We start from the raw sequence: 26,363 nt of genomic DNA on the forward strand, positions 1-26,363 counted from the left end.
CCCTTTCTTGGCAGTCTTATCCACTTTCAGGATATCGGGGATGAGAAAGTTGCATTGCAAGTAATTCCTGCATATATACACATATGAAGACAGCTCTTTTCTCTGTTGCCTTGGTAGCTTAATGGTTTTTTTTTTCTTCTTAGAGTTCATATTTTGACAGAAACAAGATGTAGGGAGATTTCATAATATAGATAATGGCAAGAAGCCAGAACTTTCTTTTGATGTCCTGTGTCACAGCTGTCTTCAGAACTCTGAATGACTTACCTGCCATATTCTTGCTCTTTCCATCTTTGTTCTTATCTTGCCTGAGACTAAAAAGTGCCAACCTGTGCTATCTTTTGATGATTAAAATGATTAGCATCAAACAACAAAACTATAGAGAAGCTACAGCCCAACCACCCTGGTATGTGAGACTTTCTAATTGTAATCACTCATTCAGCTGTGAGTGCACTCAGACGACTGTGGAAAGAACCACAAGTGTCAGGGAGGAATGAAGATACTCAAGCCAGGGAGCTGGATTTGACTAGGGACATGAGGTCACTGTGACATCACCCAACAAGGAGTTAAACACGGAAATCCATCCATTCAAAAGCAATCATTTGAAGCTAAAGAGCTTAGGAAAGACCCAAAGGATGAGATGGGCCTTGAACTGCACTATAATGTTAAAATAAGTAGAAAGGAGAAATTAACACAAAATAAGATTAGTTTCCTAAGTATGGATTTGAGGTAAGAAAAATAAAAACATTGTGTTCACAGGAAGGCGGGTGGATTGAAGCTCTGAAGATGTGAGCTGGGGCCTGGGGTGGTTGTGTGGAGGACTGTGAATGTCAGGATCAGTATTTTAGACCTTGTTCGATAAGGGGCAGGGACAAGGACCTGATGAAAGCACTGCTACATCTGTCAGCATGAGCACAGTGAATTAGAGAAGCAAGACACGTGGGCCTGGACGCCAGCTGGAAGGCTTTTGTAGAAATGCAAGGTTGGAGTAATAGGGACTCAGATTGAAACCATGGAAGCTGAAATGGGTAAAGATAAAATGGATTTTGGATATACGATAGAGGAAGGCATTTTTAGTGCTTTGTGGTAAACAGTAAAAGGAGTGGTAGAATTGAGAGTCAAAGATGAGCAGATGATTTTTTAACTCCGTTATTTTCAGATTCAGTTATTGGGAAAAGAGTTGTAATACTGGAGAAAATTTTTAGCTCTGAAAGTACAACTAATTTTGGAAAGTATATTTTGCATTTCAGGTGATGGCAGGGTAGCCAAGTGGGAATATCCAAGAATGCATTTGAAAATGTAGAAAAGTGTCTGTAGAGGACAAAAGGATTCTATAGGACTGAAAATTGAAATTTGCTAAAAAAATAGGAGAGGCTAAGATCACTAGTATATATTGTATATGAGACTAAATCATTGTTATATTTTGCCATCAGTAGATTTTTTTCTCTTGAACCTGTTTGTATTTTGTAGATTCTTTAAAGCATTCCTTTTAACCTAGAGAACTTAACTGTTTATTTTAAAGTCACTTTAAATTACTATCATCTTATTTTCATCAGAAATAATATTATATGAATTAAAATATGAGATCACTAACTTTACCATTTTCTGATTCTAAAAATAGAAATATTTATTGCATAGCTTCTTATTAAACTATTGTTCTAGAACTGGGCTTGGCAAACTATGGCCTGTGTATCAAATCCTGTCTGCAGGATTTTTTTTTTGTAAATAAAGTTTTATTGGAACATAGCCACAGCCACTCATTTATGGCTGCCTTCACCCTACGAGGCAAAGGTGAGTAGTTGCGACAGAGAGAGCATATGGGCCACAGGGCCCAAAACATTTGCTAACCAGTCCTTTACAGAAAAATTTGCAAAAGCCACATAATAAATGATACAGTCACAGCTTTTAATATTACCGAATAGTCATTACCCATAGGGTCAGAAAATCTCAGGAATTTATCTGGTTATTTGCAAAGAAGTTTCCAAATTCTGTTCAGCAATAAAGGAGCTAGTTTTTGAGTTATAAGAGTAGTGGACTTTGATTCCCGGCTGTGTAAGTCCCATCCCCCCCCCCGCCCCGAAAAAAAATTCAACAAATGGTGATGCGGTAGCGTGATAGTCACATAGAAAAAGAATGAAATGTAACCCCACTGTACAGCATACAAAAAAGAAGAGTGGACTTCAAAATCAGTGGTTTTAAAATATCTTCTTTTAGTATGGAATTGGAGCATTATTTTTAAAAACTGGATAATAACAGGTGGACTTGTAAGTATTATACTTAATGGCGCATATTATCTGAGACACATTCTTTCCTTTCTATGCATACTTAGTAAATTAACATCTAATGTCCAATTTTGGGGGTATGATTTATCATCTCTTAGACAGAAGAATTTTGCTGACCTGGAATATTTTATGATCCAGTTTCTCTCAAAGGACTTCCCGTATTAAGAAAGATTTAACACTGCATTCTCTTTTGATCCAAGTACCCTAAGCCTTCTCCTATCCAGTCACCTGCCTCTACTTTTCGCTACCTGTTAACAATAGAGTGGCCATATAAGTAGTCTTTCCTCTTGACTATTAACTCTGGTAATAGCATAATTATTCCAATTGTAGGAATTATCTGAGGTGATGTATATTTCATAGGATTTGGGATGCGATAATGTTCCCTGAGTCTCTGACAAGTAATCAACTGTAACTACTTACAATACCTACACTCATGCACTCTATTTTAACAAATTAGTGAGAATCAGCCTTACCTGGAAATGGGTTTAAAAATATATATAACATAGCAGTAAGTGATATAGGTAGATTCCACTACAGTCAAGTAAATGTAGTCTTTATCAATGATATATTGTATATATATATATATATATATATATTTCAAAACTATGTGAAAAGGCTTTTATATCTATTACTTTAGAACACAAAGCGCTTGGAAAAATTGATATATCCTGAAAATTCAAAAAGCACATAGGAATTTATATGTTGTATTTATGACCCAATTCCTTTCAACATAAAATGAAATAATAGTGAATCAAAATTTTATGTGATTCCCAGAATCAACAATAATTTTTGCCCAGTCTTCTCTAAATTGAATTACTCTGCAATATTGGGCATATTTTCTTTGTTTACCTTATGTTTCTTTAGAAACATGAGAAATTTTTGTGAAGAAAATGCTTAAAACTTCATTTTAATAATGAAGGGTCAGTGTTTTAAAATATAATTCCTGTCCCAGTGTATAGGGATGTATGTTTCTTAATATTGAACTCTCTCAGAAAGTTTTGAGAACAGGATAGCACCTGCCAATAAAAGCCAATTCAAAAATTTCCTGAACATCACTTATTACAATTCATTCATTCATAAAACAAATACTTATTGAATGTGTGCCATGTTTCATGTTGCCTACATGACACTGGGTTCTGCCTGAGAATACAACAAAAATTTATAGCAAATAGTTTTGTTAATCAATGCTACTTAAAATGTATATACATTATTCCAGTGTTTATTACTTTGTGACACACTTGTTTCAAGAGTATAATGCAGAAGTAGCAGAGATTGGATGCAGAGATGTCACAAAAATTGCTTCAAATTTGTTCTTCCTCAATCTCCACGTTAACCTTCCTGCCATCCCCAGCCAAGTCTACCTTCCATAGATTAGCTGGGACTAGGGGTTGGTTCAGCCCCAGCTGTCCTAAACCCCATGCCCTAGTCAGCCCCAGCTATCCTAAACCCCATGCCCTAGTCAGCCCCAGCTGTCCTAAACCCCATGCCCTAGTCAGTCCCAGCTGTCCTAAACCCCATGCCCTAGTCAGCCCTAGCTGTCCTAAACCCCATACCCTAGTCAACCCCAGCTGTCCTAAACCCCATGCCCTAGTCAGCCCCAGCTATGCTAAACCCCATGCCCTAATCAGCCCCAGCTGTCCTAAACCCCATGCCCTAGTCAGCCCCAGCTGTCCTAAACCCCATGCCCTAGTCAGCCCCAGCTGTCCTAAACTCCCATGCCCTTGCATCCTCGCCTCCCAAGGGAAGTTCAGTGAAACGCAGACCCACTCCAAAACTCCAGCATCAGTCTCTCTATGGAGAAGCCAGCATGATTTGATGTATTTTTCAAATCTAGACCACAAAAAACAGAAAACTTGCATCATATGCCTAGGATAGGAGGGGAAACTCTTCTGCCCTGTGAGTTCTTTGTTATTTTTTTGTGGATACATATGCTTAAATCTCATGCTTAAACTAAATGGTTTAATTCTATAATGACCCTTTGTATCACCCATTTGCTTAAAACGCTGACCCAACTGTTCATTGTAAAATATGGCATTTTAGAGACATCATTGAGGTTAGACCCAAAATATCTGGGCCAGTTTATCATCCCAGTAGTGAAAATTAATCTGTTAATTTTCAGAGATAGGTATACTAAGGATGAAAAAGAATGGACATACTAAAGAACTGGGTAGAAAAGAGAGAAGGAGCTTGCTTTAATGAAACTTTAAAGAGAAGTAAGTCTTAACATCTCTTTGCTGATGTATTTATTAGCTGCCACCCATTATTTTTGTGTCTTATTTATATAGAGCAATATTTTAAAATTCTAGAAATATTTTTATTTTTAAATATTTCCCTCTTGTGTCCTATGAATATTAGCATCTTATTGGATTTAGGGGTTTGAATTTTATTTTATATTTCTCTGGGAGTCCTGTCATTAAATGCCTATTGTATATGCTATTTTAAAAAAGAATAGTTCATAAAATAAGCTTTATCCCATCCTGCATCATAAAATGCCTATTGCATATGCTATTTTAAAAAAGAGTAGTTCATAAAATAAGCTTTATCCCATCCTGCATCTGTGGTGGTTCCTGGATGCCCCTTCCATTATGATCTAGTTAGTTAACCTTTCCCAGATCCCAAACAGGAATCCAGCTGACCTTGGTCTGAGCTGCTCCCCTGGAAGCTGATTATTATTTCCTCTTTGTGTTACTAGGACTTTCACATACATTATGAGCATCAACGAGACAGGGGATCATTGGTAACTAGGATCAATAAAAAAGAAAAGTGCATTTCTTTCCCTTCTGCCAAGGTTACATTAGCAAATTGAAATTAGGAAGTATAATTTGGCAAACGTGTCAGTGAAAATCTCTTCCACAGAGGGAAAGACCAGGATTATTATATCCACCTCATAAACAACTGGAGCCCTTTTGCATTATTTATAGGTTCGTTCTTATTTCTCAACACAATTAGGTCTCTTAGTAGCTAACTCCCACTCAGATTAACTTTTCTGTTTTCTTTTTCATATCTTCACAGTTTGTTCTCATTATTGCCTTTTTTTTTTATAAAACTATAGGAAAATTCATTCAGTCAGCTGAATGTATTCTGTCTACAGTGCTACCATGGCATTATTTCAGTAGGATAAGACATATTGAAATTTCTCAGTTTAATAAGGTCTGAGAGCTCCGTGAACTCTTTGTTACATACAATCCAGCTGCTTTCAATATACTAGGACATTGAGCTTAGCCTGTGTTCCTTGTAATGAACTTCCACATGCATATTTTACACCTAGTGATTTACTTCCTTTTGATTATTTACACAAGATGGCAACATGGCTTTACATGCTGAAGGCTAATCCACAGACCAACAGAACTCCCCTTTTTGTGTAATGGCAAGAGAGTTTCATTTCTCTTCAGGAAAATGAGGATGAGCAACTAACATTCTGAATTCTATTAGATTTTCTTCAGAGCTGCCTCAGTCTCTTCCATTTACATACTCATATATGTATGACACACACAGCCATGTCCTTTTAGCTCAAACCAATGGTATCTATTCCCCTTTATCCCATGTACCTTTATTATTCATCTTTTTAAAACACAGCTCAAAATTCAAATTTATGAGTACTAGTTGCATACTCATAACTCATCAGCTTCAGCAGTTTTTAACTTTTTTGCTGTTATTTTCATCTCCCACTCCACAGAGACCTTCAAAAATATTTTTGCTGGAGTATTTTTAAAGCAACTCCCAGATATGATATATATATCACCCTTCAATACTTATTTTTAAAAAAAAACATAGTTACAGGAAAAGTTAGCAGTAATTCTCTAATATTACCTGATAGTCAAACCAGGCTGAATTTTCCTCCATTGTCTCAAAGATGCCTGTTCAAAGTCACTTTGTTCAAATAAAGGTCCCCAAAAGGTCCGCACATTGCATTTGGTTAGTTTATTTCTTAAGTCTCCTGTAAGTAAAGTTGAAAAAACTGTATCTCTTACTTACCTTTACTACATTTTCTCAGTATTCATGGACTGAGTTTACCTAGCTTTTTTCATGTGTAACACACATCAGTTACATGGAAGTTTCCCAGGCTTTTAGCCTGCTAGGAGCCCCCCATCACATGATGTTAAAATAAAAATTGCTGTGCCCAAATAAATAAAATTAAGTTTAAGAATATATAAAACACAATTAAATAAAAAGTTAACAAGTAGAACCAATGTAGAGTTAAATATGGAATTTTGCTTTTACATAATTATTTTGATATTTGTTGGTGACCCTAAGAAGCTTATTTTAGTACCTTTCATGATGAATTATCCACAGGGCAGGATGGCTTTAGCACCACCTTGTTCTCAGTGTCTCAGTTCAAAGGAGAATTTGCATAACAATTATACGCAAGTTATACTCCTGTAAATTAAGATACAATTGTCTGTATATATGTAGATTTCTGATGTACTAGGAAGTAATGCTTAATATGATGTATCTTTTCTACAGTTAAAACCACTCTTTGTTCAGTCCTTAGAAATTAATTGTAAGATTTTTTAAGATGTATAAAGTTGAGAGACCAGATGGTTTCCTTTCCATTTATATTCTTCTCATCCTAATAACAGGAAGTTCATTTCACATTGCATTCCTGAGTTTGAATTGTTGTGCTTCCTCTAAGTCAGAATACAAACAATTTGAGATGTATGATAAAGTTTCAATGTACTGTGTACGGAGCTGTTGCTAGTGGTTTGGCTGCCATTGTATGAGTGATTCCAAAGCGCATTATCTAAAATCTCAGATAAAGGCAGTGGAGTTGGACTGTTGAGTGGGTTTCTGTGAAGCAGATATGAGAATTTTCGTCTTTCTCTACTTGTTGAAGTACTTAAGATTTTGTTTAATAGAGGGATATGGGAAACGAGGTTTCAGTTTTATGTGACTATTATAGATTTATACAAAATTATTTTGTTTTTAGAATTCTGTTGGTAGTGGTTTTATCTGATTTTGCTTTTATCAGTGTCATTTAATGTGGGGATAGTTTGAGCAATTCTGAAATAGAATTTGTAATATTGGAGAACCTAAGGCAATTTCATTTAGTTTCTCAAAAGATTAATTAGATGAGTAAGTAAAAGTAGTTTTATTTCAAAGAACTGAAGTTTCTTAGCTTTTAAAATCTGCTCTTTGTTGTAAGCAATGCCACCCTTTTCACAGCCTGGAGTTCTAATATGGTCAAATCTTTTATTTTCCAAATTAATCATTCTTGAAGCTTCTATATGTCTTCATTAGTAGAAGGTCTCCTATCTTCTTTATCAATTCTTACTCTTGGACCTGTGTGGGGCAACTTTGTCCGTGAACCACAGGAGATAACTAAGTTTAATTGTTAAAGGGTTGATCATGCTTCCCAATGGCAGGTGCAGAGAGAACTGCAAAATCACGCCTGCTCATTAATATACTTCACCACGGGGATTCCGTCTGCACCCTTCCTCAGGTGCCATTCGTCCAAATTGCACCAAGGCTCTTTTTTTTTTTTACCAAGCCCTAGACAAATCCCCATGACACCCTGACCTTGAGCTCCAAGGATAGAGTTCTCTTAATTCATACCCGTTTACTCAGTCATTGTTTTTCAAAGCTTGGCATTGTGCCTGGGTGACTAAGTACTAAAGGATTTTTAGTCTTAGCTCCAAGTCTTAGCCAGAACTTGCCTTGTGCCTTGAATATTCAAGTTAGTGGACCTCGAACTTCAATGTACATAGGATCACCTGAGCAGCTTGGAAACAATGCATGTTCTTTGACTCCATAGGTAGAGATCTCATTCTGGAGCTCTGAGATGGGTCCAAGAGTCTTCAAACTGAATAATATTCCAGGTGTATCTGATGCAGGTGCAAATGCATTACCTACTCAAGCAGTGGTCAGGCTGAATGTTGAAGCATCAGACAGCTTCAAAAAAATAATGATGCCAAATACCCTACACTAGACCGATTAAATCAGAATATCTGGGGTTAGCTAGGGTCTGGGTATTTTTCAGAACTATCCAGGTGATTATAATGTGCAGATAAGTTTGAAAGTCACTACCTTAGACTGTGATGATGAGCACAGGGCACCAGACAGCTCCTTCCACAATGGGCGACATTTTCTTTGGGGCACTTGTGGCTCTGTGCTGTCATGTGACCACACGACCTCCACTGCAGCCCACCAGGTTTTCCTCTCTTTAAAATTCAAGGGCCCCCTAGGGTGGGCAATCATGGCTCAGTGGCAGAGTTCTCACCTGCCATGCAGTAGACCTGGGTTCGATTCCCGGTGTCTGTTCATGTTAAAAAAAAAAAAATCGAGTGCCATTGTTTTTTTTTTTTTTTTTGTACAAATCGACCCTTCCAAAGCTATACCACCAAGAAACAGGTAAATACTTACCCATATTGGCACAATTAAGAGCCTCTGATGTAACTCTTCCTTTAACAGTCAGGTTGTGTCTTCCCTTGCTAAAATTGAACATAATTGTTAGTTGGGTCCTTTTACACACACAATTACACAGCACTGCATTTCTAGGTGTTAAGTTTTTGGGCCACAAATCCATATAGATGGTGCTATCTAACCAGGGGTCCTCTGTGCTCCAACTGAAATTTAAGGCCAAAACATCAAGTTCCTTTTCCTTAGTTTCCTGATGATAGAATCCCAGGCAGGGCAGAGCTCAGCAGTAATTTCAGCATAGACCATTAACCTGAAAAGGCCATTTAAAATAGCTCAACGAAGGTTTAACTTTAGAACCAATGTCTAAATGTTTCATCTGCTTCTTGATTGAATTATTTTAAAAACCAGCTGGAGAAGAGTGTAGAAAGAGAAAGGAGACTTTAAATATCTCTTGCCCTTTTTCTTTAAGACTTGTTACCCTAAAGCAGTTCATACATTGGGGAAATGCTAAGCGTGCCATTATAGGTTGAGATTGATACTTGTCTCTGGTTTTATTTTTAAATGCAGGATTGAGGTTTATGCATATGGAGAACTTGTAGACAGTGTGCATGGAGGGTAGAGCAGTTGACACTGCTTCCCTCCATTAACCTCTCCAACGCCATCCCAAAATACTTCTGATGTAATAGAAAGATGCTTTCTATGCAAATATGGAATTTAAATATAACTTCCATAAGCTCCTTCCTCCATCCCAATATCCAAATCAGCTTTTCCCTTATACAGGAATTCTAGAGTCGACAGAGATATAAAAATGGGCATTAGAGGTGCCTGGTATCTCCCAGGGCTTCTGTAAATATCCTTTGTTTGGCATAAACTACTATCAATATCCATGTATGATTCATGTGTCTCTTAAAAAAACAATTTCTAAAAGTACCCCACATGCTGTATGCTGTGTAATTATATCTCACCCAAAATTGCATTTTAAAAGTACCCCCACGTGAAGGCGGTGCAGCGGTGGTTCTGTAGCAGAATTTTCACCTGCCATACTGTAAACCAAGGTCAATTCCCAGAGCCTGCCCATGCCAAAAAAAAAAAAAGTCCCCTACATGTGATATGAATTAAAATCTTTAATAGCGCCTAATAAAAACTGCCATACACTAAACATGTGTGTGTGTCCACGTGTGGTTTTCTGTGCCACAAAACCAAAGGTTTAACTGTTACTAAAAGAAAAAAAATGTACAAGATCATTATTAGAAATCTCCTACTAGATTTTTGCTGTAAATAAGGAGTTAAAAGAGGGCTCACATACATTCCTGAGAAGCTGTTAGATTCATTTCTAAACTATAATTATAGGACTTCGGATTTCTTACAAACAGTTTTATGCTTTTCTTTCAGCCATTACTTGTCGAAAGCAAGATGGAGGGCAGGCTGGCATCCACGAATGCCTCCGGCACGCAGGCCCTTTGCCAGCCTTCACGCAAGCCTGCCAGACCCCCTGCCAAGATGACTGTCAGTTTACCAGCTGGTCCAAGTTTTCTTCCTGCAATGGAGACTGTGGTGCAGTTAGAACCAGAAAGCGCAGTATCGTTGGTAAGAATAATTAAGACACCAAAACCAACTCTCATCAAGGTAGAAAAACACCATAAAACACAAGAGAGTTCTGAGAATGAATTTGATAAATGCACGGATATACCTTACTGTTGATATACTCATATCAGGGTATTCAGACATGTATTTTAACTTAAGTCGGCAGTTGAGAAAGCCTTATGCACTTTTAGTAGAAATAAAAAGCAGCCCTGAAAATTGAACCCTGGCTCCTGATATAATTCATGGTAGATTATTTTTTGGCTTCAAAAGGTACTGTTAGTGGCTTGCCTACAGACTGTGAAGTGCTGGAAGCAAAGTGTGAGGGAAAGGCTTTACCCACCTCCTTTCTTAGCCCATCCTCACTCCATAGCCTGTTTGTCCTTTATCCCAGAGGAGAAATGCATTAATTCTGTATCTGAAGCTGCATTTTTAGGAAGCAGTCACAATGACGAAAAGCAGTGATTTGGTGAGCAGGAGCCATCCTAGAACCAGAGCCTGTTGCATTAAAAAATTGTCAGTGATAAAAACAGCTAAATATACTAGTATCCAGAGACTATTCAGAATTTAAAAGTTTTTAAATGAACCCCTTGTCATAACGAAGACTGTTGAAAATGCAGCTAGAGATAAATATATGTAGCATATATAGAACTAATTATATGTATTATAGTTAAATGGTATGTAAAATATACTATTGTACAAGACATGTATGAAACAATGAAAACATTTAGTATATGTTTTTAAGATCATATGTAAATGTTAAAATCAAGAGGCTTTATTATTTTAAAATTCATTTAAAGTCTTTATATTCAAGCCATTTCTAAAATTTTTTTCTTATTCTGGTATTAAATATCTTCATTTTGAATGTTGCTTATGTTTTCAATGTTTGTTGTGAAGTATGTCAAAATGATGATTATTCAGAAATGCTGAAAGATGCAAAACCATAATTAGAAAAAGTAAATCTAAACTCTCATCTTCTGAGTTGTAATCCAACATAACTATATCATCTCTTTTGGATTCAAAAGTGAATTGTGCAGTCCAATGCAGTAACTCTTTCTCTCTCTCCCTTTCATATTTTTGCATGTTATTAAAGAGATATTAAGATTAAATAAGGGATTAAGAAACACTTCACTATGTTTAACATATAGTACTAACAAGAGCATTTATAGAAAACACTGTGGGGTAAGAAAATAGCATTTATTTCTGTTTAATATGGTTACAAATGAAGAAAGGGAGTTTAGAAGAGTAGAAATTTCAGAAATGCTTGATATTAATAGTATTTTCCAATTTAAATTCTCTGGTGCTTTTTCTTCCACAGGAAAAAGCAAAAAGAAAGAAAAATGTAAAAATTCCCATCTATACCCCCTGATTGAGACACAGTATTGTCCTTGTGACAAATACAATGCACAGCCAGTGGGGAACTGGTCAGACTGCATTTTACCAGAGGGTAAAGTTGAAGTGTTACTGGGAATGAAAGTACAAGGAGACATCAAGGAGTGTGGACAAGGATATCGTTACCAAGCAATGGCCTGCTATGATCAGAATGGCAGGCTCGTAGAAACATCCAGGTGTAACAGCCATGGTAATCCAATTTTTATTCGCTGTTATTCATTTATTGTCTTTGAGGGTGGGGGTAAAATGTGCATGTCTCAGAGTGAAGGTGAAATGAATGTTTAGGAAATAGTGAGTTCTAAATTGAACACCATGGAGGTAATACTGTACATCATTTGTATGTAATAGGACATTGGGGAATATTTGTCTCATTGTTCAGAACTTGGCAACTAAGTCCCCAGGCCGGTGACAAAGCAGTCTTACAGGGCCCGCCTGGGGGCAAGGGAAAAGAGCAACTGAAATTGGAGCCAGGAACCTCCCCTGGGCTTATCAAGGGCCTGAAGTACAGGCACCCCCAAATTGCCTGTGTCTAGAAAGGGAAAGAGGAAGAGATAAGATCTGAATTCAATTTGAGATTAAAGTTTTAAACTACACAGACTTTTAATACTGATTGGCATGTTTTGCAATGTGCCTGAAATGTCAGTACAAGGTAAAAAAAAAAAAAAGTTGAAAGCAGTAATGGGCAAATAATTAATCATCTGTTTATTCCCCCATTGAATTGTGACGGGTCAGAAAAGCAGAGAAATATACATACTCTTGGGAAACTGACCTTACTTTTGTTTTCTAAGCCAAAGAAAACTAAGATGCAGTGGTAATAGTTGAGTTGCCACAAGTTGGTGAACAGTGATGAGCTTTTTTGACCAGAGTTTGTACTGAACTTGTAAGTATTGTGTCATAATATAGTCAGCATGAAGAGCTATTTCCTCATTATTCTTTATTTTAATACAGCTGTCTTTTTATAATGTAATAACATCAGTTTACAGAGGGTCAGCCTGAGTCATACATGTCACACATTTGCAAGCATTGGCCACTGATCTCTTAACCTCCATAATATAGGAGACCTAAGAAGGATGGGCTAAATTTCTAGAAGGGGCTACACATGGCAGTTTACCCTACAACTTTATAAAATAACATCTATTAAAATTTACTACTCCAGTTTTATTATACAGTTCAGAGAAAAACATAAATTAATAGGAACATTCCACCTTTTTAAACCATCAAGGAATCTTGGTGGCACATTTATTGGGAATCTCTTAAACCTCTGTCTACCAAGAAGTTACCAAAATTTTGCTCTCTTTTAACCTTATCACGTAGTTCCTATCTTAACAAAGTAATGATATGAGCCCCAAAGACTCCATAGTATAAATATTTTTCAGGTTAATATAGGAATACTGTTAAGTTTAAGATTATTACATGCATAACCATAAAAGGAAGGAGAGTTTAGTGTTTATAATATACTTTGAGAAACATCTTTATGAGTATTTTACTCTTTACACCAAATAGCATAGGCATTATAAGTTAAATACCAAGAAAAATGTAAATACCCTTCCTATTTTGAGGTGATATGGTAATTTAAAAGATTAGTCATTAAAAATAAAATGAAAGATTAGTCATTAAAATATACGATTAGGCATTAAAAAATATTCGTCGTTAAAATTAAAAAATGGAAGCTCATCACTAAAAATGTGTTTCCCCTGGTGTTCAGCATGTTTGCTCACATTTTAAATTGCCATGCATAATGAACACCAAGATAATCATTTGTTTTTAACATCACCTGTGAGCTTACAAAATGACTTTCATATATTCTCACTTTTACCTTGATCTGATAATTAGATGCATGAGAATGTCAGTAAGCCTCTTAACAGTCAATCTTATTTTTAGAAAAAGCTTTTAAAATACCTTATGACTCTCACACAAAAAAAGTTTGATCACTTAAAAAAATAAAAGTACAAAAATAATTGAAATCGGCCTCCAGGCAGTGAACTTTCTACCCTGGCATTTTCAAGTCAAAGTATTAATGCTGGTACTAGTGTCTTCTAGAGAAGGCTCGTATAGGAAAAAGATGGGTCCATGAGAGCACTGGGCTTCCTGGGGATTGTGAAGGATCTGAGAAAGACCTGTAGCTAGGGCACCGTTCTGGCCAGTCGCTCTTTGTGTCCCACATCAATACTGTCCCATTCAATCTGATCTGTGTTGGAATGTCCAGTGGGATATTTTCATGTTTCCTAATATGTTTCCTCAAAATAAAGTGTGGGAAAATGTATCTCTACTGCCTGATTGCTTTGGAAATTACTGCTTTCCTTAAATATAATCTGTCACTTTTTTTGTTGTTGTTGCCTGGGCAGGCACCGGGAATTGAACCTGGGTCTCTGGCACAGCAGGCAAGAACTCTGCCTGCTGAGCTACCGTGGCCCACCCTATTCTGTCACTTTTGATGGTGTTTGTGGGCTCTTTACCCTACGCTTGCTCTAGATGGCAGACTCCACGAAACTGCCATTTTGTAGCCAAATCAGCTTTCTGGATTGATGGGTGGAAATGGGGTTTAAAGTCTTTGGAGAAAATAGTCTCTTCCTGATTTAAATTTAAACATGAAGTTGATTTCCATATATGTACAGTGCAAGGACATGGAACCCCTGTTTAATAGTGGCCTTGGGGCATGTCTACTTAATCACTGTCCCTCTCTGGGTCATATTATTGGTTGTTACACTAATAAAGCAGTTTGACTTTCACCAGTTTAATTTATACTATAATAGGCTACTTCCCATGTGGCCACCTTGCTTTTAATTTATTGAATTTGAGGTACAATTCGATAATAGCTGTACTTCCTCATAATAATAGACTGTATGCTGAAAAGAGATATGGACATATTCTAAAAACCAGATCCTAGAGTATACATTGGGAGCCGCATAAATGTTTATCCTTCCTGTTGCACAGTATTAAATATACTTCCTGTACAAATGTTGATATATAAATATTTTTGTTATTTATCTATCATAAAAACATACAAACTATAATATTTACCTTTGACATGAAATTTTGGATGGTGTTTTTTTAGCAACAGAGTTTAAATCACTCAAAAGCCAAATCACACATTTTCTACTCACTGCTAATGTTGTCAAAGATGACTGATTGATTGAGTCATTAGAAATGTATTGAGTACCTAACTACATAGTACTGGATACTTCTCAAGTTAATTACTTTCTCTTTTTCGTTTTTTGTTTTGACATGGGCAGGCACCGGGAATCGAACCCAGGTTTCCAGCATGGCAGGCAATAACTCTGCCTGCTGAGCCACTGTAACCCACCCTCAAGTTAATTACTTTTAGAATTTCAAAGAACAAGAGATTGAATTGCTGGAATTTTTAAATCATATCATTTGACTTTGATATTTTAAAGTGTCTTAGAGGGAACATAGTTTATACAAGACAACATGTATACATGATTTCCATTTGAACATAGGTGATAGAACTTTATCATCCTACCCCACACCTCTACCCAGTTCTCCCCAGCTTTCCACTTTTTTATTTATAATATATAATAATCATCTTATAACACACCATCTAGTTTACATTTTTATTTTATTTATTTTTATGTTTTATCTCCCCTACAAGAATGTACATTGATGAATGGAGGGGTATTAGTCTATTTTATTCAGTGATGGCACCTAGAACAGTAGGCACTCAATAAATATTTGTGGAATGAATGAATGAGAGAATAGCTGGAGGGAATTTCTTTTCCATAGAAAGAATTCAGCCCTCCTGGAGTTGTGTTTGATCCAGTCAGGCTAAGACACTTGGTTTTTCAACCACAGCATCTTTTCCTCTGCACAGCATCTCTGAGGAATGATCAAGTAGATCTTAGAGAACAGCTGTGATCTTTGGAACAAATGAGCTTCTCATGCCACAACCTTTCTGGATAATATTCATGAAATATTTGGGCCTCTCATTACCTGCTTAATGAGAGAAGAAATAATAATCACATACCCATTTCACTGATGAGATGAGTAGTGCCGAGTTTGGCAAGTCTCTTTTATTGCAATTTAAAGCTCACTGTTCAGAAGGGCCCAATCTGTACAACACTGGATGAAGTCGGTGATTTAGCTGTTTAGTTTGTATTAGTAATGGTGACAACTCACATTTTCCCAAACTTTGTTTATGATTGTAATAGGGAGTTTGTGATATATATTTAACTCACTGTTTTATTCACCCTTCCTTTGCATAATAAGAAATACTGAGGGTGATTTAGATAAAGTGCAAAAATAGCAGAAACAGTCTTGAGTTCTACAAACTACATATTCCTTCTAGCCACTTCTATTCAATCTTTATCCTCGCAAATTTGTCTTTACTATTTCTCATAGTCAGGCCATAATATATTATCAATAAATATTCTAAAATTAAACTCAGTTGTATTTGCAATGTTTATAATCTGTTAATAGCAGGTAAGCAGAAAGGCTTGCATGATATGAGTGTTTTCCTGGAGCCCACACTGTTTAAAATCTTCTGTCCCCTGAAATTAAAATTTTGCTGTTGATGTCTATCAAATATTTGCCAACATGGAGGGACCATGGCAAAACTCAAGAATCAGCTGTTCAATTAAGTTACGTGTCCGCAAATGTTTTCTTCAAGGCCTACAGAGCAAATATTGAAGGTTTTGCCTATCAAATGGTCTCTGGCAGTCACTCAAATCTGCAGTTGTAGCACAAAAGCAGGCATAAGCAGTAATGTTATGTGAGTGAATATGCAATGGCTGTGTTCCAATAAATCTTTCTTTACAAAAAACAGGCTACCAGGCTGAGTCATAATTTGCCATCAGATCTAAACTCTTGTTACCCAAAATGTGTTCTGTGGACCAGCAGGGAACTCGTTAGAAACTCAATCCCATTGCAGACCTGCTGAGTCAGAATCTGCAATTCGTCAAGATGCGCTGCGAGTTCTATTGTACTTTTAAATGTTGAGGCTCACTGCCAGGACCCCGCAGAAACCTACAGGGCACCCGGGCTCCCTGGGGTCCCAAGAATGAACCTGAGCAGAAAAGATTTGTAGAGGTCACCTCTTCCCCAGCCATTTGATGATGCTGTTGGCAAAACAATGTAAAACTTTCATGTGATATTTCACTTGATTACCAGATGTGGGGATGAAAACATTTAGAAACTTCTGAGATTTATTAAGATGGATCCTAATAAGGGACAGTCTATTTAGGTTTGGTCTTGAAAATAGAATGAGTGCACAGGATATTGCCATTTTACTGCTTTGCCTGAGGAAAATGCTGATCTTCTCTGCAAGGTGTGTCTTTTTAGGGAAAATTCAGGGATCGATTCTTTCTCTTGTAATGAAAAGCAACATAAATATGAAATATTCTTACATTATCTTTTCACTAGGTTTTATTACCCTAAATAATACATTGAGTATTGAGGTCTTAATGGAAAATTGATGAGCACTACAGAAAAATCAAAGCCCAACTCAGATTTGTCCTTTAGAAAATAAAGTCATAGTTTTACTGAGAGAATTCCATGCCATTTGAATTATATTCACTAAAATGGGGAATTAAAAGTGCAGTACATTCTTCAGCAGTTTATTTGAACACTTTCCATATATTAAAAAATTCTTAAAATCACGAGAACATAAATCAATATATCTCTCAAAATGTCACTTGAGGACATTTCAGCTAGAGAAATGAGAGAGGAGTCTATATTTATTTACTGCTCTATTAGTAAATACATACAGTGTCATATTAAAACACTGTGCACAATATTTTGTGCACTCAGTAATCATGATCCAAGGATGTTAAATAATCAGGACTCATTCAGACACCTGTAATACTTTTTTTTGTAGGTCGCCTTACGCCCTTTTTCTAAATTTTAAATGTTATATTTTGAAATACTTTCAAACTTACAGGACAGTTACAAAAATAATACAAACACCACATTGAGAACTCCACCATACTCCAACTCTTAGGTACCCAAATACACCGATTTTAATATTTCACCAAACATGCCAAACTATTCTCTCTGTCCATCAAGATATCAATCCATCTATTTCTCTGTCTTTCTATCTGTCTTCCTACTTATCAATCCATTTTCTGAACACTTGAATATAGGTTGTACATCTTTTCATGAACACTTACTATTGCTATGTACATCTCTTTAGATGAAGGATATTATGAACAAGCATACCTCATGTGATGGTTAAGTTCATCTGTCAGCTTAGCCAGGTTTGGGCGTCTAGATGTTTGACTAAGCAAGCATGGCCTGATTGTTACTATAAGGACATTTCATGAACTTAAGTCATCAGCATTGATTACATCTATGACTCACTACGTCTATATGCAACCAAGGAGACTGCTTTCAGCAATGAGAGAAGTTTCATCCAATCAGTTCAAAGCTTTAAAAGGAGAAGTGATGATTTCAGCAATCAGAAGAGAGAATTTCCATTTCTACTTCAACCAGCCAGCTTTTCCTGGGAAATTCATCAAAAATATTCATCAAAGTTTCCATTTTGTGGCCTGCCCTGCAGAATTTGGATTTGTGCATCCCACAGTTGTGTGAGCCAATTCTTATAAAAATCTCATATTTACAGATATCTCCTGTCAGTTCTGTTTCTTTAGAGAACCCTGATTAGCTGTGATACTGTGAGTGGTTTTGAAAAACAATCTTCAGGATGAGATTTCTGAATTGGTTCACAGGTTTTGGAATTGGTTCTGTAATTTGATTAGATTCAAAGGCAATAATGATTATTTCCAGTAATGAAGATGGCACTGATAGTACATGGCTTGAGTTGGCAATGGATACACAAAATATCATCACTTGATATAACTACTCAAATGCTTATAAAAGGCAAGGCTCTGGGTGAGAGTGTTTTTGACATCTTAATGGAGTTTTGAGGAGTTAAAAAGTATGATGTTGGCTGACTGTTCCTAAATATGCTGAATTTAGTTAGAAAGGGATGAGTTTAAGGCTTCATATTCACAATATAAGCACTGTGTGGAAGACATGAAAGTTTCTGTGTGCCCTGAAAGAAAATCTTATTTTTTTGTGTAGCCACAGACTTGAGATCTCTGACCCAGAGTCTCATTGTACAATGTAAACTAAACTTCCGAGGCTTGCAGGGTGTCTGCTGTTAAAGTGAGGGCACTGACTGGAAAGGAATGGGGACCTGAAAATTGGAATGAGGACACATGATTGATAGTGATGGTGGTAGCGACGTTGAAACCCTAGATTCTGCTTAGTTTTTGCCAGATATACCTGTAACAATCTGTCCTGAGGATCCAATTCCACAGCAAATTAAGTGCAAGAGTGGGCACATGCTCATGAAATTTACTGGTCTTACCATGTTCTCCATCATCCTAAAGCAGCTGGATTGATAGAACAGTGGAAAAGCCTTCTGAGGACTCTATTACAATATCAACTAGGTATCCATACCTTGCAGGGCTGGGAAACACTTAGTGTGCTCTAAATCAGCTCAAGGGGTGGAAATGGGAGTGGCATCACTCACTATTACCTCTAATGATCCACTAGAAAACTTTTTCTTCCTGTCACTCCAACCATAAGCACTGCTGGTCTACAGTCTTAGTTCTAAAAGAAGGACTGCTTCCACCCAGAGACACAACAATGATTCCATTGAACTGGAAGTTAAGACTACCACCTGGCAATGTTGGGCTCCTTGTGCCTCTAAATCAACTGGCAAAGAAGGGAATTACTCTACTGGCTGGCCTGGTTGATCCTGACTATCAAGAGGAGCTAGGACTGTAACTACACAGTGAAGGTAAAGAAGAATTTTCTTGGAACACAGGAAATTCCCTTAGGGCATCTCTTAGTACTACCATGTCCTTTGATTAAAGTCAATAGAAAACTGCAACAACCAATCCAGGCAGGGCTAGCAATTGACCAAAAATTTCTGGAATGAAGGTTTGGGTCACCACACCAGGCAAAGAACTATGGCCAGCTGAGATGCTTCCTTAAGGTAAAAGGAATATGGAGTGGGTAGTGGAAGAAGTTTATTATAAATATGAGCTATAAACATGGGACCAGTTACAGAAATGAGAACTGTGATGCTGATGAATATTTCTTCCTTTCTTTGTTTTAAATATGTTTGTGTTATGGCAGAGCTTTCCTTGAATGCCAGGAGCTAACCAAAAACAAAAGAAGGGAGGGCAGGCCACAATGGATCAACAGGCAGAGTTCTCAGCTGCTATGCTGGAGACCGGGGTTCGATTCCCGAAAAAAAAAAAAAAAAAAAAAGAAGGGAGAAATGAGAAAACTTTTCCCAGTTCTTTCACTACATGAATAAGTGCTAAAGAAGATCACTTTCTCAGGTTGAACTGCAGATTAACCTGAGAAAGTTATCTTCTTTAGCGCTTATCCATGTAGTGAACTTAAAAAATACCTCAAAACCAAAGTGTGGGGGCCTGCCTGGTCATTTCTGTGCATGCATCTTGTCTTGCACACGTGAATGCACACGAACGTCCCCTCTTCCTTAGGAAACAGGTTCCTCACAATCTGGGGCACTGCATTGTATATCCTACACCCAGCAATGCCTTGTCCCAGGCAGCCAGTTGATGAATCTCCCACAGCATTTTGTAGGAGAGCCCAGTGAGCGCCTTCTACACGCTGGGCTAATTCCGGGACACATTCCCACCAGCTATACATGCTTTCAGTATGTTGACAAAGGTTACTCTGCTCCCTTCAAACACAGAACCAGCAATCTCACCTGCCATACCAGAGACCTGGGTTTGATTCCAGGTGCCTGCCCATGCATGAAAAACAGAACCAGGGATCCATACTGGGATCCCTGCCCAGCCAGGGAGAGGTAGGGGAGGGGCCAGCCTGGGCAGCAGAAGATCCTACCATTTTTAAGTGGCCTTTTTCTTGATTCATTACTCATCCTGTTACTATAATCCTTTGTCATCAGAAGCTTTGAGAAAGAAGTTTCTGACAGTTCTTTCTGGTTGTTGAAAGCTCTGTCTCAGTTTGCCTTTCAACTGTAGTCACAATTGAATAGTTCAGTACAGGTTGTAAAATTAGAAATAAAACCCGAATTCATATATTCATTTCTGTTTCTTATAAACAAATATTTAACTTATGTTGGTCATTCAAAAGAGGTAGTGGATCCACACAAGTCATTTAGCACTTGGTTTGTGACAATATTCTTTGTTATTTGGAACTATTTGCACTAAGAATCCTTTATACTATAAGATTAATTTTCCTCTAACAGTAATTTAAAATGATACAGTGACTTGACTTTACTCTGATGCTTTCTTTTCCTTCTGTGCTTATAATGGTATGATAGGGAACCTTCAGGACATTAATTAGCTGTTGCTTTTGTAAGTATCTGTGGAATTCAATGTGTGATCATTAAAATCTGATATTTTGCAGAAACCCTTGCTGGCACCCAAGATTGCTTATATCTTATAGGTTTCATAGATGGTTTGCACTACAGCGATAAAATTAACATAAAAAGAAAGTTCCACAGATTTCGCAAGTGAAGAAAAAGATGTTTAATAAAATATTTTCATTTTGTAAGCATAGCTTACCTTTATGTGACATCATTTAACGTAAATATTGATTGATTGTGTGAGCTATAAACTTATTTCACTAGCCTTAACAGGGATGATACAGATGATTTCAAAGCAGGAATCATGTTTAAATGACCATCTCTGGCTGCTGTAACTGTAACTACCTGATGTTGCCTTAAAAGCTAGAGGCTCTAGTGTATGTTATAAAGTCACAGTTTGGGGAGAGGGTGTATATTAGAATTTATGGGGAAAGAAAAAAACCATCATCACCTTAGAGAAGGAACACATCCTGGATGCAGTACTGTACAAGTGCCCAGTTAAATTGAAAATATTCTTATAGTCCCCGATATATAAACAGATTTTAGTTCAAGAACTTATGCTTTTAACTCATTTATAAGGAATTCAGGGTCTATTTGAATAAAATAGTTATGAATATGGCAGAATAGGTACCCAGGATAACTCACATGGCCGCTCAAACACAGTGTAGCTGGAATGATTACTATTAGTAATAACATTCTATAGACGATAATATAGGTTTAATATTAGAGATTAATTAGAAAGGACAGTTGTATGAGAAATTGTTCCTTATTGGAATGGATACTGAGCTTTAAGGAAGAGCATGTTCAATGAAACCAGGCAGATGGAAGTAATAAATAGAGTCTTGTAAACAAGTTGAAATTGAGTCCTGAGTCCTCTAAAAGGTTTTTACATTTTATGGAATTTATTTAATGTCTAATTTATTTCACATTTTAAATCTCTTCTTTGATTGTACAGGTATGGCTAGTGTGGCTTTTGCTGTTATTCACTGCTGGGATCTTTTCCCTTTCAAATGGGAGAGAGAGGCAGGGGTAGAAGACAGACTTTTCCTCGGGTAGCTGCAAGGTCAAAGAGCCAAGGAAGGAAGGAAAGGGTTGCTAAGGATACTTGAGTACACGGAGAAAGAAATTGCCTGGGATAGAATTTAAATTAGATGTGGACACCAGCATTATTTTCTCCGAGGCTCCCTGAGGAAGCCCAGTAGAGCTGATGAGGGAAAACTTCGGAAATTACCTGCAGCTGCCATTCAGGTCTTATGCGATGGAAAAGCATCTGCCGTTATCCTTTAGCTCTGTGTGCTCCACATCCGTGACTCCTCAGCGCATCTCCTACTTGATAACATGGTTTTCAAACGGGCTCTCAGTAGTCCTTCAAGCCAGGCTGTCTAACACAACCTCCAATATATCCCCGGGACTTATTAGACTTCCTTTTAAGTTGTTTTTAGGAAGAAAGTGTTCCACCACTTCAAATGATTTTAACTACCAAGAGTAACCACTTTTGCCATTATATTTTACTTCTCTTCTTTTGGATTAGCCTCTCACTCTTCATTCCCTTCAACATCTTGAAAAATGAGAACATTAATTTCAATAAAATGATTATAGAGTGATAATTTTGCTGATAAAGGTGGTTTTACCTATATAAGTAAAACCCCTGCAAATCCAAAACACAGTATTCAACCTCTTATGGCAAGTAGTTGAGTTTAATTTCGTCCGTAAAATACAGGTCTCTTTCTACATCAAAGTAGTGAACAAGACTTAAGCGTGAAGACGTATTTTCTATAAACGCATTGAGAAGACTTTATATATTAGACAAAAACATTTCTACAGGTTCAGAAAATGAACCTTTGAGCACACAATCGTTTTTATGTGCATTTTACATATCTTTCTTTAAAGAAAAATGTCTACTTCTACTTATTCCCAAAGTTTAACCCATTTCTTCATATTTGCATTGAATTACCTATTCAGCCCTTCAGTGAAAACTGTGGTTACTCTGTATATAAAACAAAATGCAGTCTCCTCTTATAGGTCTTTTAAGTAGCAAAAAAGGAAAATAAAGCTCAGAAAGTTTCTCTACATAATAGTTCCCTTCCCTTTGTTGGAATTAGTTTCTGTATTAGTTTATCCAGAAATTTGTTCTAAAGCTTTGAAACGTAACATAATTCAAGAAGACACTATCTTAATTTTTGTTTTGTTTTTACATTCTCATCCATATCTGAAAAGGGATATAAAAAAAGAACTGCTTTTAAAAATCTTGAAACTGTTGTGTTCAAAATATGAAGACAATTTTAATGCTGTGTAATCTCAGACAATTTGGATGGTCTAGTTCTCATTAGTCAATTAGTGTGAAAAATGCAGTGCCTGAGTCTTTCTCCTAGAGAGTCTCAATTCACATTAGCAAAGTATTTAGCCTAGCATAAGGAGACCTGTTTAATGTAGTTCAATGCAACAGTTTTTCAACTTATTTAACCACATACCACCATTTAAAGATTATTTTTAACACTTATTAACAGCTAATGAACTCGTGCTTAAAGAATATCCTTCGGAAATACTTCTTCTAGCAATATAAGATTTTCATGGATGGAAAGAATAGTTCCTTACCTGAATCAAATTCAAAATAATTCATTCTAATAAGAGTCAAAGCTAATTTATTTCACATGATTTCATCTTACCTGAACATTCTATCAAGTGTATGTTTGTATTACCTACAAAGCCCTAATGCCAAGGTGAGATTTTTAGAACTTGCCTTTGATTTTAATACAGAATTAGTTAAAACTGTATACCCAAGACTTCCTGTTTTGGTTGGAAAGTAAACTGTAGATGCATGTTCTTAAATAAGTGTGTTTACTTATTCCTTTTTTAATCAAATGTATATCTAACAACTTTAGAGTTTGCTATGAGAAATGGCCTTGGTAATTAGCTTGTATATAGATGTATCTAAATGAATCTGAATGTGTCTGCTTATTGGGTCAGTTCCCAATTGAAATAACAACAGCTAAAAACCACACATCCCTTTATGCAAATTGTTGAAATTTTCCCAGAAAAATCTTTAAGTACTTAGCAAAAAATGAAAAGATATGCGGTATGTTTATATGGAACAAATAAATATAAATAAAATTAAAATAGAATCTCATAGTAGTTACATAAGTTTGCCTGAACACCTTGCTATAACAATTAATTACCCGAAGCTGATTCATAACTTTTCACATGCTGAATATTAGGTTGGGGTAAAATAATGAAAAATAGGAATTTGGATTTACACATAACAGTCTGGTTTCCCTAAATTATCAAGTTAATAGTTCTTAATATATAATTGCTTAAGAATATTCTGTGTCTTTGTGAATTTAAAAATATATTTTTTTCAAACCCACAAGGACCGACATAAATAACAGTCTACCTGAATTTTCTCATTCCTGGTTTGCAGTCATATACATATAGTATACATTTAAGTAGGAGAGGTTTTTGAGGTAGCTTTTGAGATTAATCCAGGTGTTTCAGAGTGCCAAAGTTACTCATGCTCTGATTTACAGCTGTAAATCAAAACCAACCAATATTTGCCATGTGTTTTCAAAATGAATTGTTTAATCCATCAACAGTGCACCTTTCAAAAGCACAATTTGGTAAGTGCAAAGGTTGTTGAAAGCCTTTTTATCTCCACGTTCATAATTCAAATGAATGAGGTGATTGTATATATCTCAAATGCAAAATGTCCTCTGGTTGCCACTTTTATTCTGCAGGTGTTTTGCGTTAATTTCAACCTGAAAGCAGGAGTAAGAACAGATACGGGATACAAAAATATCATCAGAAGTCAGGAGTTTGATTTTTTTCACGTGTTAATAAATTGTGCTGAACTGTTAAAAGTTTTAACACCCTAATTGTAACATCGTTTATTTTATTCCAGCATTCCTCAGAAACCATAAGTTGCTCCAAGATGCCAGCAGTTTATATGGCATTAAAATGTTTCAAATGTTTCTCTATCTTTCTATCTCCCATGATTGTTTGGTGTTAATTGCCCTCAGAAATGATCTAGCAGAGAAAGCCAGGGAATGCTTAGCTAGCAGTTCACGAGTAGCATTAAGGATTTTAATGGTGCTAGATAAACATGACAGGCAATTATTGAACGTTGTTACACATTGGAAAATAAAAATGGGATATCAAGCAATATACTTTCTTGCAGTTTTGTCTTTATCTCAGTGCCTAATGTTTATCTTTTAACAGTTTAATAGACTGAGAGTTTTTTCTGGCATTTGTTATTGGAAAATCAAACATAAAAGTTTTGTATCTGCTTCCTTAATAAGATAACGTGAATCAATCTGAGTCATACAGGTTAAATCTCACTAATGCCGTAATAATTCAAAGATAAAATAGAAAGAATGTCTGTGTATCCATTATTTTGTGAGGCAGTGACATGAAAGATCAGGTAGTTCTAATTTCACCTTCAATTACTGAAAAAGTTAGAGATTTACTCTTGACAGTCATTTTGTAGGTTAGCAAGGTAGAAAATGGTACTCTCAGTAACTTACTGTCTTGAAATGCGAGTGTCCTTTTGCCAAAACCATTGATAATATCTGGAAATGGCTGGAGGTTTTTGAAATTCATTACCCTCTTACAAATGTTTTTAAATCATTTGGTCACAGAATAGCATTGTTTTGGAAATGGCTTTAGACATTTATATAATTTGATGCTATTTATTAAACTGTTTTTATTAAAAACAAAACTAATTGTTACTGGCCCTTGTCAGGAAGTCATTTTTAAAATACCTCATACTGTTTTAGTTAAATTTGTTTGGTGATTGTGCTGTAGGAAAAAGAGAGTAGAATTTGAAATATATCTAAACTAAAAATAGTGAAGGAGCACTTGTTTCCCTACCTAAATCATAATTAAAGTCAAACTATGAGCCTTAAGTAGACCACTGCAGTCTATTTGAAGCATAGCTATGCTTTTTAAAATTTTGGTATACACTATTGTAAAATACTCCTTTATTCTTTGATTTTTTTTACTTTCCTTTGTATCATTATCAATATTCCAGAAGCTATCTTCAGTATCAGAAGTGCATTCAAAATCAAGCATTGGCATCTTTCTTTCTTCAAAGTTTCACAATTAATAAAACCCTGATTGGCACATGTAGACTAATCCCCATCTTTTTAGGACTCCTTCATTGCATCCTACTCTCCATACCAAATTTGTGATCCCCCTTTTAAAAATTCCTTTTTGTACTTTACTTACAATTAAGTGATATAATATGCAAACCCCGTGACCCACCCAGTTCACTCCTGAGATTACATCCAACAGAAATGCACATGTATGTGTGTGTGTGTGTGTGTGTATGTGTGTGTGTGTGTGTGTGTGTGTTTTTCACCAAAAGACATGTTCCAAAGTGTTCATAGCAGGATGCTTAATGATAGTCCCAAACTGAAAACTACTCAACTACT

General features: G+C 36.3%; 1 protein-coding gene across 1 annotated transcript in view; it reads left to right on the forward strand.

Annotated features, from left to right (window-relative positions):
• The window catches only part of THSD7A (thrombospondin type 1 domain containing 7A), a 454,108-nt gene that overhangs the window by 388,236 nt on the left and 39,509 nt on the right, over positions 1–26,363 (forward strand). Inside the window, exons 12-13 of the mRNA XM_077122733.1 lie at positions 10,029–10,223; positions 11,536–11,799. Of these exons, the coding sequence (XP_076978848.1) occupies positions 10,029–10,223; positions 11,536–11,799 (459 nt within the window). The remainder of the gene's footprint in view (positions 1–10,028; positions 10,224–11,535; positions 11,800–26,363) is intronic.

Source organism: Tamandua tetradactyla, chromosome 1, assembly GCF_023851605.1.
Source record: "Tamandua tetradactyla isolate mTamTet1 chromosome 1, mTamTet1.pri, whole genome shotgun sequence".
Lineage (NCBI taxonomy): Eukaryota > Metazoa > Chordata > Mammalia > Pilosa > Myrmecophagidae > Tamandua > Tamandua tetradactyla.